The sequence below is a fragment of the Toxorhynchites rutilus genome, chromosome 3 (genome assembly GCF_029784135.1).
Source record: "Toxorhynchites rutilus septentrionalis strain SRP chromosome 3, ASM2978413v1, whole genome shotgun sequence".
In the NCBI taxonomy this organism is placed as follows: domain Eukaryota; kingdom Metazoa; phylum Arthropoda; class Insecta; order Diptera; family Culicidae; genus Toxorhynchites; species Toxorhynchites rutilus.
In genome coordinates this window covers 28060230-28073654 of record NC_073746.1, presented here as the reverse complement: position 1 = coordinate 28073654, position 13425 = coordinate 28060230, and the positions used below count along the sequence as shown (strand labels likewise).

Sequence of the window (13425 nt, the reverse complement as noted above, 5' to 3'; positions counted from 1 at the left end):
ATCAAACTGCTCTATTAGATTGAATAACGAGGAATACTTCAACAAGGAAATAGAAATTCCTTCGAAACCATTCATTCCCACGACTGGATTAAAGGTAACTTCAACTAAGTTAATGGACCGTATACCTTTGGAGTACTTACAGCATTTGAACACAGAGCAACGGAACCACATTAATCATCTAAACTTAACAACAAATAATCTTCATGTGAACCTACATCTACTTAAGTGGCTATCATCCGGTTCACTTTCTATAATAACAATAATCATTATCGGACTCGCCGTAGCCTGGACCCTTGGAGTACGCATCCCGAAGAAGACTACCCTATTCATCCCTGAAGACACACCGAAACGATTTAAGGACGAAGACAACCCGGACACGGACACGGATTCACAACAGAAAACAGTAATGGTACCACAAATATAATAATTCAAAAGCCGAGGACGACTTTTCGCTAGAGGAGGGAGCCGTTAGGGATTATGTTAAGCAGAAACTAGCCAATAGGACAAGCTCGCGCCAAAACGGCGCGTCATTAGGCAAATAAGCTGAGTAGACACTTTATCGTAATAAAAGGTGAGCACTTGCAGTGCTCTGCCTCTTTCTCGTGACGATCTAGTGACTGTAAAGTAGTGGTTACCAATAAAGTTGTTTTTTTAAAAAACTCAACCGCGCACGCGTATGTAATCAAAAATAACTCAGCAACTGAGAAAAACGCATTCAAAGTTTTCTAGTATATTTGTCTACCAGAAGCTTTAAGCATTTCGGTTTAGCAATACACTGGGTTTTTTTATAGGCAGAGAACTGTTGTTTAATGAAATGTGAAAAGATTCCCTCATTTGAATCAATCGATCTTGGTTACAGGCTTAAAATCTCATGGTGGGACAGTTATGCCTAAAATATCAACATGGGGCAATTGAACTTGATGTCGTTTTTTGAAATACTGGTCGGACTCGATTATATATAGTCGACCTTTTTTTTCAACAATTATTTTCAAATCCTATACATAATCGAATTTCAAGAAAACAATTTTTTCATTAATGTACCGTTCTGAACCATATTTCGAACAGCATCATATTTCGGACACTTTCTAATATCTTGAAATGATTAATGCACAGATGATATAAATACAAAATTAATATCACAATTGCTTCTTTAGAGTAATCCTTTGGTTTCACTATCATTTCATATGAGAACAACATTCGAATTATAACAAAATCGGCAAAAGTCTGACAACAGTACTCATTATCGTTTGTGTTTGACGTTTGCTTAGTGTGAGCACGTAGAATTTGCCCGTTCATAAATATTTAAATTTCTCCCGTATTCATCAGTTCTCATCATCGTTAACAGTTCACTGTGATTGCTTGGTAAGTGGTTCGCAGTTGATCATAAAATATAATCAAGTGTAATGTAATTTTGAATTCAATCTGTATGTTTTCAATCAAATAGGTACCAAAGTGGAAAGCTTAAAAGCATATTGAACGAATTGATTGAAATAAATCAACCAAATAATACCTGCGCATAAAGCTTAGATCTGTTTTCTGCATCATATGCCTTAAGCGTCCGAAATATGATTCAGAACGGTATGAATGTCAAACATTAATAGAAAAATAGTTTTTTTTTGTGATTCGATTATGTATTGGATTCTAAAATTAACGTTGAAAGTGAAATTGTAAATCCGACCTGTACTGGGAACAAACAATGAGTTTTTTTTGTGTTGTGTCCGAAAGATTATGTATAAAAACATCGTTTTATGAAGAAGGGAGTGATCTGCAATACTTTGCCGAATATAAATCTCATTGTTATTAGGCAATCGCTAGCAAGGTGTACACGTGTTCTGTTAAACTTTTGTTTTTATTTGTTTGAGATTTAGTTCGTTCTTCCAAACCAGAAATGAGTGCATTAGCCCTGCTGAAAGCGTAACATAAAATTCTAGTACTTGAACCGATTTATTTGATATAGATTTACAAAAAAAGCATATGTTGCGACAGTTATGAACATGGGACAATTGAACTTGATGTTGTTTTTTTTAAAGCTGGGAACAAACTATAACTTTTTTTGTGTTTTTTTTTTCGGAAGACTAGGAATCGTTTTATGAAGAAATGTGAAAATTGTCAAAAAGTAACCTGGGACAACTATGCGTAGAACGGGTATCGCGGTATACTCGCGCGAAAAATAATCATAATTTGTGTACTCTGGACTGTGCGCGTCTCTGTGTTATTCAAAGTATTTATTCAAAGAAAAAGTTATAATTGAGTGAGAAAACTCCAGAAAATATTTTTACTTTAACTTCATTCAGTTTCAATAGACATTTAATTCAGCCACCTCATTGATGCTCGGTCTATCAGACCTATACGCGAGTATAGGAATGTTAATAATGCATCATTTTTTGAATATTTCAAGTCAACTTTTTGAATATCGAATTTAGTATGAAAATATTCGTAATTTTCATTTCACGATATATTTTTGTGATAAGATACTTCAAAATCAGTTTCTAGTGATAGCTGTATAGTTCCACTACATTTAACAAAGAACTTTTTTCCGATTTTTCTCAGTTTCCTGCCACTGTGTACCGAAGGGAACCAACTAAGTGAATTAATCTCGAACGCTACGCACGACGAACACAGCCATTATTGCATTATCAATCATGTTTACTCCACTCTCTCTGGGTGATAACACACCGGCTCACGGTAAGCACTGCGAGGATGGGAAAACAACAGCGCAGGGCACAGAGGAGTAACTTATAAATGCCTTCACAAGAGCCGCAGCAGCATCAGCATCAGCAGCAGCGAAGCAAGTGACTGTCACCAACCAAAACACACACCCACACACCCAATGGCAATGGCAGCTCAGCGGTAGAGCTTACCGTCTCTATTCCGACAGCAATTAGATTACTTCACGGGGGCGACATCTGTTGGAAATTGAAGGTGACTGCCTACCGATTCCGAGGGCTGTGACTGCGCATGTAATGAGGCAAAATTCCAAGATTTATGGCAGAAGTTGTTTTTGTCGTTGTTCATGTTTTGTTGTGAACAGTTTCGTTTTTCTTCGCTGGCGCCAGAGAATCGCGACAAAAGTTTTTTTTCAGTCCTCCCCCCGGGCGGCTGGAAGAAGTTTGAATCATGCTCGGCTGCAAGCTTGAGAGCTTAGAATGGTTCTGTATTAGATTAGACACTCATTGGGGGACTCTTCTGATGGGTGGGATGAAAAAGAATAGTTCCACAGAGGGTCGAACTTGGAACGATCTTATCAACCAAGCTCTGGTGTCAAATGGATGCAATTCCCGAAAGCTACTGACTTAATTGCGAAGAAATAATCTCGTTTGCACAACAAGCAAAAAAATAAGACACCGTGGGATTTCGATTTGATTGCATTTCAACTGACTTCAAGTTTACCGGGTGGGTGGCTTACAGTTTCACCCATAACCGAAACGGGGGCGAAAATGCTTCCCGATTGTGCGACACCGGCACCGACAGGAAGCTTTTCCTGTTATTCTAGCCGTTGCCTGATGCTACTGTTTCGGTTTGCTGCACCGGCAAACCGTTGAAAACAAGATGATCTCTTTGAAGTGGATGGATACCCTTCGGGAATGAAAAACTATCCGGCCTTTCTTTTCCTTTGTTCCGGGCGGGAAACTTTGTTCCAGTGAAACACGCGCTCTTTCTGGTACGCACACAGACACAAACACACACACACAGAATGGCGTGAAACAAAGCCGAATGACAAATGGGAACAAAGATAAGATCCGTCGCCCTCTGACGCGAAGGATAGATATAAATGATTCGCAGGCGAGTTTGACAGGATGATTCAAGGCTTTCGGTGGAAAGTGTCTGACAATCTTTGATTACAAATCATCCCAGCAGCTGTGACCACCGAGGTAGTTGAGAATTGTTCGAGAAAAGAGTGATGCAATAACTTTGGTGAGGGGAACGCTAGCACTCTGGTACTATCAAACTATAACTATCAATCACTGATTGAAAATGTAAAAATAAACTTTTATCGATTGGCAGGATATTTCTATCAACGTAACTCTTTGCAGTTGTATCTATCATCTACTTTATTTTTTGTTATAACGCATGGTATATATCTTCCAAGAAAACTAGGATTATTTGAATTGATAGGTATGAATTGTTGATAAATCGATAGTGATTGACTTTATTAGAACCAGTATATCAAACGAATGTTTTCGGGTAACTATAGAGATGTCTGGGAAATTTAAATGCATTAGTTTTGGATGACTTTTTCGTCCACAGAAGGCTTTAGCAAATACATATTTTCAAACAAAAAAAATCTTCCGAAAATACGGCGTTTTGTTATGGGGGAAAATATTACTCATATAACAAAAACATATTGAAAGCTTCGGTACATGATATGGTACACCAATTTTACTATTTTACTTTTTCACTAATAAAAATGGCCAAACAGTTGCAACTGCTATTTTGCGCTAGTTAAACAAGTGCCACTTTACAAAACATTTTGTTTTTTTTTTTTTAATTAATGTGCTGAACAACTAGTGGAAAGACTGGCATTCGAACAACTCCTGCGAATTTAGCAGATTTTTAACGTAAATTGTGGTTTAACGTTCGTATTAAAAAAGTGCTAATTCCGGATGACAATGAAAAAAAAAACTAAAAAAGATAATTCAATGGTACAAATCTTCCTTAGATTGTACGTTTATTAAGACTTCTACAAAAACAGATAGACGCCCTTATCAGTTGATTTGCGGTCAAACAACGATGTTCTGTTTGTACTGTCAGCTCCACCTAGAAGCGGAAAAGTTTCACAGCACGAGGCACTTCGTGTCCGCCGCATACGGCCGATTCGGTATTCACAAGATCCCCTCCCCTCTGGAGAAAGGCGAGAGCGTCGAATGGAAGCCTGGATCCGGCTGCCCGACGGTACTACGCGACCGTAGTGTACAGCAGAAGCTAAAGAGATGAACCGAGAGCAAGGTTGCCTCATCTTTCTACGTCTTGGGCCGGGAGGTCGAAGCTACCGGCCTAACGGTGAAGAAGTACCTGGCTAAAATGAACATTGTTTTTTGCCGAAGTGTCATTCGAGACCGGCCTTGTCTGAGCAGCAGGCCATCACCCAGAATGAGTGGCTACAGGTACTGGTGAAGTGGTCCCCATGGCCTATGGGTAAGCGTTGCGCTTGCCAAGATGGGGGCTTCGGGTTCGATTCCCGTTCGGGTCAGAAATTCTATCGTCATAGATCGTTTTTCTAGCTTGCACTGGTAAAGGGGAACTGTCTAGGGTGTGGTGGAATGAGCATATTGGGTATTGCCATTCCCCAATAAAAGCCACAAAAACCCGGAAACAGCTCCTCTAAGCGATTTGACGCCGCTATAAGCGTCTTTGCCCAGTCCTGGTGGTACTCGGGACGTAAAGCAGCAGTATCACGATGGTCCTCTTGCGAGATAGTGAGGTTGGTCACAGGCCTTGCAAGCCGTACCACTAAAACACCAAGCAACGAACGATACACAAGAAAAATTGTGAATCATGACATGTTGTAAAGACGTTAAGCCAAAATAAATAAAAAGGTACTGGTGAAACACATCGTTCCGGAGAAGCGCTACGGTCATAATGGATTACGGGACCTACCTGACGTTGGACGGCAAATATATCTCCAACAACAAATTCTCAATGATGGTCCTTCTGGGGCTGACGATCAGTGAGAAAGGAATGTCCAAGCCGCTATTCGTTCCTCTGGAGCTTGCGGTGAACGGAGAAATGTACAGTCCGAAGTGCCTCCCGGAAGTTGCCGCTTTCATCAAGAATTATGACCTAATCTGACCTGGTCTCGGTCCGTTAGATATTTCTGAAGGAGTTGGGCCGGCTGAAGATAAACATGACAGAAGTAAGAAATACTGAATGATTTTTGTTAACATGGTATATAGTAGCCTAATGTGGCTCTTTGGATCTAATAGTTTAATACAGCGGTACTTAACCTTTTTTATAGGGGTCACAAACGCGTGTTAGTCATGATGTCGCGGGCCGCAAAAATAATAATGAAGGGTGATGTCAGGGATATACAACCGCATTATTAACATAAAACTACGAAACTATTACCGGCAAGAACAACATTAAATAAATATTATAATAAAACTCCTTGATATAAATATTTGATAGTAATGAAAAGGACCGATAAATGAATAAATTCACTGGGTGAGGAGCGCGAATGATTCGAGAAGCAATTTGTCTTCGTCATTGTCAAATTAATTCTAAGCATTAACATGTACTGTTGATTGCTTGCTGCACTGAAACTGAAATACTGATCTTCTTTAATATCCATGTGATTTTTCAGTATTAACAAAATTAACAAAATTACATCTCCAACGCAGAACGAAACATCTCAAATAACACAGAACGACAACAGAAAATCCATGTGGAGGTTTAGGGTGCGATAAATGTTTTTACGGTGGTTAGATACTTCTCCCTTTTCTCTTATGGGGGGCTGCCATACAGATGAAACATAAATTTCTGCATTACGCAAGAATTAATAAAGCAAATGAAACCAAATTTGGCATGTGAATGTTTTAGGGTGCAATAAATGTTTCTATGGTGGTTAGACTCTCCACCCCGCTCTCTATGGAGGGGCTGCCATACAAATGAAACTCAAATTTCTGCATAACTCGAGAATCAATCAAGCAAATGAAACCAAATTTGGCATGTGAAGGTTTTAGGGTGCAATAAATGTTTTACAGTGGTTAGACACTCCACTCTCTAAGGGGGAGCTGCCTTACAAAATTCAACGGGGTCGATTAGAATATCAATCAATGAACAGTTCTGCGATTGGACCCAACTTGCTCATAATAAGAAAACGTGAATGTTTGAAGGTTTTGATAACAAAAAACCAATTTTGGGCGGGACGAAGTTTGCCGGGTCAGCTAGTGACAAATTAAAAAAATACGGGTTTTTTTATTTTTCGATAAGAATATAGGATATTTTTCGATATGGAACATATCTACCACTTTCCCCGAAAATCAGAGAATCATTATATCGGTTCGGCATGGAATGGCTGTATGTAGGAATAACCTTGAATATCTGGAGTATCGAATTCACCCAAAACATAAACGAAGAATTCAGAGACTTTCTAAGTCTAGGATTCATAATTCTCATCAGATTAACATGGAATGATTGAACATTGATTATTGGAATTGATCTTAGTCACACTTTCGTAGTTGGTTCAAAGTGGATCTCAAGGCTGAATTCTTTCTGAAAGCCGCTTTTTTTTTGCAAAAACAGCCACAATTGAAGTGACCCAGTTTTTTGAATTTCTATTAAATCCAGAGTCGCAATATCAATATTTAATATTTTTTATACCAACAGTCAAATCATTGCCATTGATATACATACGGTAGAACTTACAAGTACCAATCAACAGAGATCAATGTTTATATTAGGCACTTACCATGCTGCTTACTGCCATTTAGCATTGAAGGCATTAATAACTCAAATATAAAGAATAAATTTATCCAGTTTCATAATATAAAGTATAAAGTATTAATTTCATGTGTCAAAACCAATTTGATCAAAAGGTTAATGCCATTTACTGGACATTAGACAACTAAATTTTTTCATCCTATTTGTTTATTTCTTGGGCTTATTAGCATTTTCTACATTAACATTTTCATTGGTCAGTTAGATCGGACAGCGGAGACAGTTGTTATGATCATTGTTATATTATTAATAGCAAAACAGCCCAATCTTTATTGCACAGCAGAGCTTGTATGGATGAAGAGAGGTGAATCGATCTCCATCGCTGATGATTGCTGCGTGGACGTAGTCATTCTATAACAACACAAAGATGATCAATTGAGGGCTCTCAGTTTTGAACTCACGATCGATCTCTTAGTAATCGAGCGCACAACCAATGAAGGCAAATATGTTATATTTTATTTTAACTAAAACCAAAATCAGCACTATGGTAGTGCTCTGTTGTGGTAGTTAGCTGAATCTGGATAAAGCCTTCAGGAGTATTGTGAGATTTGTCATATGATAGAATGTGTCTTTCCAGATGTTCTTCCCCCTAGGTATTTTAATCCATAGTATTCTTTATGACTTATGCATTTTTTAAATGGGTTCTTATCAAGTGCTCAATTTCTATCGAATATTTTCACGATTTCCTTTTTACAAGGGAACATCGGACATCTGAGAATATTTTTGCTGATTTTTGAAAGGAGAAGAATATGAATAATAATCGTAGCAGATTCAATATGTGACATTCAAAGTTGTATATTAACACTCAAGCTCTTTTCTTTCTATATACTTATGTCCACGATATCATTTATAACTTTGCTATTTGTTTCTAACTACAGCTGCGAATTTAAATCAAGAGTCTCTAGCGATAGACTAGACTAGACTAGTTCTGCTTCAGAGTTCAGTATGCTGTTCTACTGCACGTTTTACAAGTACATTTATTTTTTCAGCAACTTTAAAGCCCAATCGCATCAGTTACTGAACAGCATTTGTCGAACGCCTGCCATACATCCAAAGGTTAATCTAATAATCAGCTCATCCCTTCTGTTAATGACGTAAAACGCTTTTATTGAACAACCGTGGGTTCAAATTCTCCAAATCTATATCTGGTACATACATGACAAAATTTCCCTACAGCTAAAAAAATTGTACAAATTTTCGCTCATCGGACCAATGGAGAATAAACGTCCAAAACATCCGGTCCCTTTCACATAGATCCCGTCCATTAGCTCGCGATTGGCTCACAGCAATATTTCAATAAAAAAAAACAAACAGACGAAAACTCAGACGTCCGCTATCACGACAAAACGTTAAACCGGTTTAACGAACTCTGCCATCAATCATGTTGTGCGCTTCGGTGGGCAGTAATTAATTGTGGCGCTAATCCTCCGATTCCTCGGAAAATTGGCGGCAAGCGCGTCCGGAAGGTTCCGGGACTGACAGCAATGAACGGATATCGGTGGGAGAAAGGCGGAGCACCAAAAAATAAACGCGACAGCAAACAGCAATTATTTCCCACCGAAAAACCAATTAGCATCCCTTTCTCGATTTTCTTTTTTGTTGGTTTTTTTTTGGTTGTGACGTTACGGAATTTTTCCAAAAACTGCAACCAATGGACACAATGCAGACGAGGGATAAAAGATAACGGGAAGGATTGGAGCAAAGTTGGACGGTCTTTGCGAAGAATTTCATTAGCGAAGTTTATTGTCATTCATTTCCCTCTTACCCACACTTTTTGACGTAGGACTACGCCTTTTATTTCTATACCGGGGTGTAAAATCAAAGTTTCGAAAACGAAAGCGTTACGCCGGAGACCTAGATTTTGAGCGTTAATAGCTCCTAAACAACTGAACGAAATGGTATGAAAAACACTTCATTCGAAAGATAAAATGTCTACGCGTTATATACTTGTTACTTTTTGATCCAAAAACTTGTTTCAATAGCCTTAAAATTGGTTTCAAAACAGGCTATTGAAATCACCAATCGGTATACAAGCGAGCGCCGCTCGGAAATTTTCTCAGTTGTAACTGAACAGCGATTGAGGTACTGCGTACTTTATGTACTGCTGCGAGTAGATAAACACAGTTTTTCCAACACAGATTCAGAAACCAAAAAGTTAGGAAAATCGGCATTCCAAATCTCGGCAATACTTTTTATACCCCCATGCATTTTAACACTCCGGAATGCGTTTTGCTAACACGGTCTACAAAAGCGGGTAGAAATACAACGCTTTGGCTCGGACTGCATGCCTCTTCATGTCGCCAGCTCACTGAACTTCTTCGCATACCGTTAGATGATTAGGCAAAATCTTGATAACTATTTGCGGCGATAACCACTACTGTAATGCATGAATTGACCTAAATAGGGATTTGTTTGCAATTGAATTCGTAAATTGTTTCATTCATTCACTAGTTCAATCAATAATTTAATCAATAGTTTAATCAATAATTTACCCAATGAGGAACATTCGAAGTGAGATTATTTCTAATTGAAAAAACACAAATGATTACCAACGGCAGTCCTACGTCAACCTTGCGGTTATATCATAGGTATAACCCATCCACCGTTTTTTTCATACAGATGCACATAATGTGATTGATTTTCATTGTCCGCCAATTCTCCGAACTCTTGCACTTGCGGTAAAAGCGCTGGGGACAGAAAATGTGTTGACTGGTTAACTTCCTCCGGAAATTGGAGGGAGGGAATTTGAATTGACTGTAATTTGTTCGAACCATTATAATGGCTCGATTACCTCAGATGAACAATGGAAAAGAAAATCTGCGACCATACTGTTGTACAACCATATTAAGATATTTGAACTTTTTTTTTCTTGTGATTGAATGCTTCGAAACTGAAATTGATTTTTTCCTTCATTCTCTCTCTCTCTCTTCACAGGATTTCAATACGGACATAAACAAAAATCGGTATCGTTCCTAGCAATTTAGTGGTGTAATCTTGTAGGCTATCGTAACGAGAAGAATAGGGATAAATATATATATATACAAGACATAGCGATTGTAGCTGAAACACAACAACACGAACAATGGCTGCCACAATGAGATCCCGAGGTAAGTCTGCTGTTTTCGTATTCATTTCGTGCACAGGAAGAATAAGTATTTCCGGGAATGGGTTTCCTGGAGGGATACAAACACAAAGCAATGAAGGTGGGAAAATTTCCCTGCAACGGTTTGGATATTCTTTTCCTACCACAAAAGGTTCGGGCTAACTGTTGGGAAAATTGGCTTATCGGATACTGGTTACTGGTTGTCCTTTTTCCTATTGAATTGAGTAGGGGAGGGGCCCCTGGCAACGCACAAATGGTCAGTAATTTCGTTTGTTAGTTCAGTTGAAAATGGTGAAGATGATGCGGTGTGTTGCTATGACGCAACTGTGTTGCCTACATCTATATCGGATTTATTGGCCCGGATCTGACCCTGGTTCATTATTTGTCAACAGGTTTGTTGTGTGTAATGAAAAGCAGGATATAAACAAAAGATTGACTGAATAGCTCAGATAGTGCTGAAAAGTTTAAAGAATTGTCCGTATTCTATGAATTTGAATTTGTTATTCTACTTAGATCTAGCTTAAGATACCAAATTTAGCTGGAAAATACGAGCCTTAAACTACATTATCCTTAATTAGAAACATAAAGGATGTAAACCTGATCAGAAAATTATTATAGTCAAGCTAGCTCTTCGCACTTACAGTAATTGGTAGTACAAAGAAAGTACGAGGATGGCGACTAGTACGGGCAAATTTACAGTAAAGGGAACTAAACGTGAGTGGTTGGCATGCATATTCTATTCAAAAACATTTCCTTTAATATATCCAAATCAAAATTATCCTCCTAATGCAACACATGAATTGTAAATTGAACCAAACAGATTATGTATTTCTCCCTAAAGGGATTTTATAACTCTTTCTCTTTCCTAGAAAATACACGAGTTACAAAATTGGAAATCGTCTTTTCTGACTGTCCGTTTGCTATCGCAACAGTGCTGTTCGAGACGACACTAAGAAATTCGCGAAGTTTTTGTCGCGAGGAGATAATAAAAATAAATAATAAAAAACGACGAAATTTAATTTCTTCCAATAATGGAAAAATAAGCCGAGATCGAGAGGAAAGACGATGCTGATGCTTCGAGATCTTTATTGTGACTGATCATTATTATTTCTGTGTGGTGATCGATCGATTCAAACAATAGACTAAAATATTTTGTTCTGATGGCATATCTGGCTTATGTATTTAATAATTAACCGTATATTCGCTGTGAACGGATTTTAACGATTTGCATACACTTCGAATCAGAAATTCTCTAAAATTTGTTTGATATGCTATACATTACAATCCCATAGTCCGGAAATGGTTTAAATTGATGAAAATTGGAAGTATTCCCATTCTCCTATACATTCCTTCTGTCCATTTGTGTGCTTACCTAACCGTGCTGTCAATAGCGGGCAACTTATGCAGCCGCGAGAATATAAACAACCGAAGGGATAATGAAATGATAATCACCCCTATTCCGCATTCCGCCGGATTTGTATTTCGTTCGAAACCATTTGCTCGTTCGAGTCATGATTTCGCTTTTCATATTTCGAACGTTTTGCCCATTTAATGTTCAAAGAGAAACAGATCGAACGAAATGCAAAAACAACTCGAACGGAATACAGAATGGAATTTCATCAAGTCGTTCGAAATATTACGAATCGATCGAAATACAGAATAGGGGTGAACATTGGCGACGTAAACTCCACTCTGGCACAGTAAGTGCACTGTTGCTAACGTATAAATATTGCATATCCTTTGAGGAAAATTTTCACTCCCCATTCCGTGTTCATCGAAGCAACATCTTTGCCGGCGAGAGTCGAGTGGGAATGAATTTTCTGCTCATTCTGCTCCTTTTTATGTCATCTTCGTTTACCCTCGAGCTGTGGACGCGAGTGAATATTTCACTCACTGTGTTTGGATCTGGTACTGCAATCAACATATCGATCCTAACCGTGTAGGAGAATCAAGATGGGATATCATCGCCCACTCACAGGGAAACTTATTCTTCTGCTGAAAATGCTATGTGTGATTTAGTTTCGCGTTCCAGTCGCAAAACCGTCTCCACCAAACATCCACACAATAGGGCCTCTTTCCAATGCAGCAATCTCTTAGCTTTGTTAACGGTTTTGACCGAGAGTACGGGGAACGGACATTCTCGCGATGTTTCATTTTTATCGATGCACATGTGCATCCCTGGCAATGCACGGAAGATGTCTAAAGGTGCGATACCACTGGGGCAACACTACACAACATGAAGCAGGACAATTGATACTTGCAAATATTTTCATTTTCGTTGTTGCTGAAGAGATATTGTTCTCGCAAAGGCAAGAGAGAATCGCTGCTTCTAGAACTGCTTCTACAAAGCCAAGGGTAAATGATTTACCCTTTTCAGGCTCACCGGAACTAATCTAATAAATATTTATTTATGAAACCAATGCGTAGTTCTACGTCCTAAGCGGTCGTGTCTTGGATACAACCCCCTAAATTTTTTATCTATAGTTTGCAGCAAGCTCGATTTCTGGTTTATCGTTCAAAATGGTCAAAGATTTTCATCTGTCCTAGCATTACGCTTCAGAATGGGAACATCGTCTGACTAACTTAGTGTTATTTAGCTTATTGAATATTAGCACATAATTTAAATTTCAAGTCTAATAGTTTACACTGATCATAGTTTTGATAGTTTGATAAATCGTTCTCGAGATATTTGGAAAAATATTTCTAATTTATTGTCTTTTTTATAGTAAATATGCTATTTTAATATGTTTGGCGCGGTTTACCGCGCCAAACATATTAAAATTAAATTTTATGAATTTGCTTAAAATTTTCAACATTTTTTTGTTCCAATACATCTTTATGGTAATATATGTAAAGGAGTTTTCCCCACATGTCTTCAAATGTAT

General features: G+C 38.2%; 1 protein-coding gene across 9 annotated transcripts in view; it reads left to right on the top strand.

The window, feature by feature from the left end:
- Positions 1–13425, top strand: part of LOC129777510 (histone-lysine N-methyltransferase 2D) — a 578056-nt gene that overhangs the window by 246858 nt on the left and 317773 nt on the right. For all 9 annotated transcript variants that reach the window (XM_055783812.1, XM_055783818.1, XM_055783817.1 and 6 more), the window contains one exon: positions 10372–10544. In XM_055783812.1, coding sequence (XP_055639787.1) covers positions 10520–10544 — 25 coding nt within the window. In that variant the 5' untranslated portion in view covers positions 10372–10519. The remainder of the gene's footprint in view (positions 1–10371; positions 10545–13425) is intronic.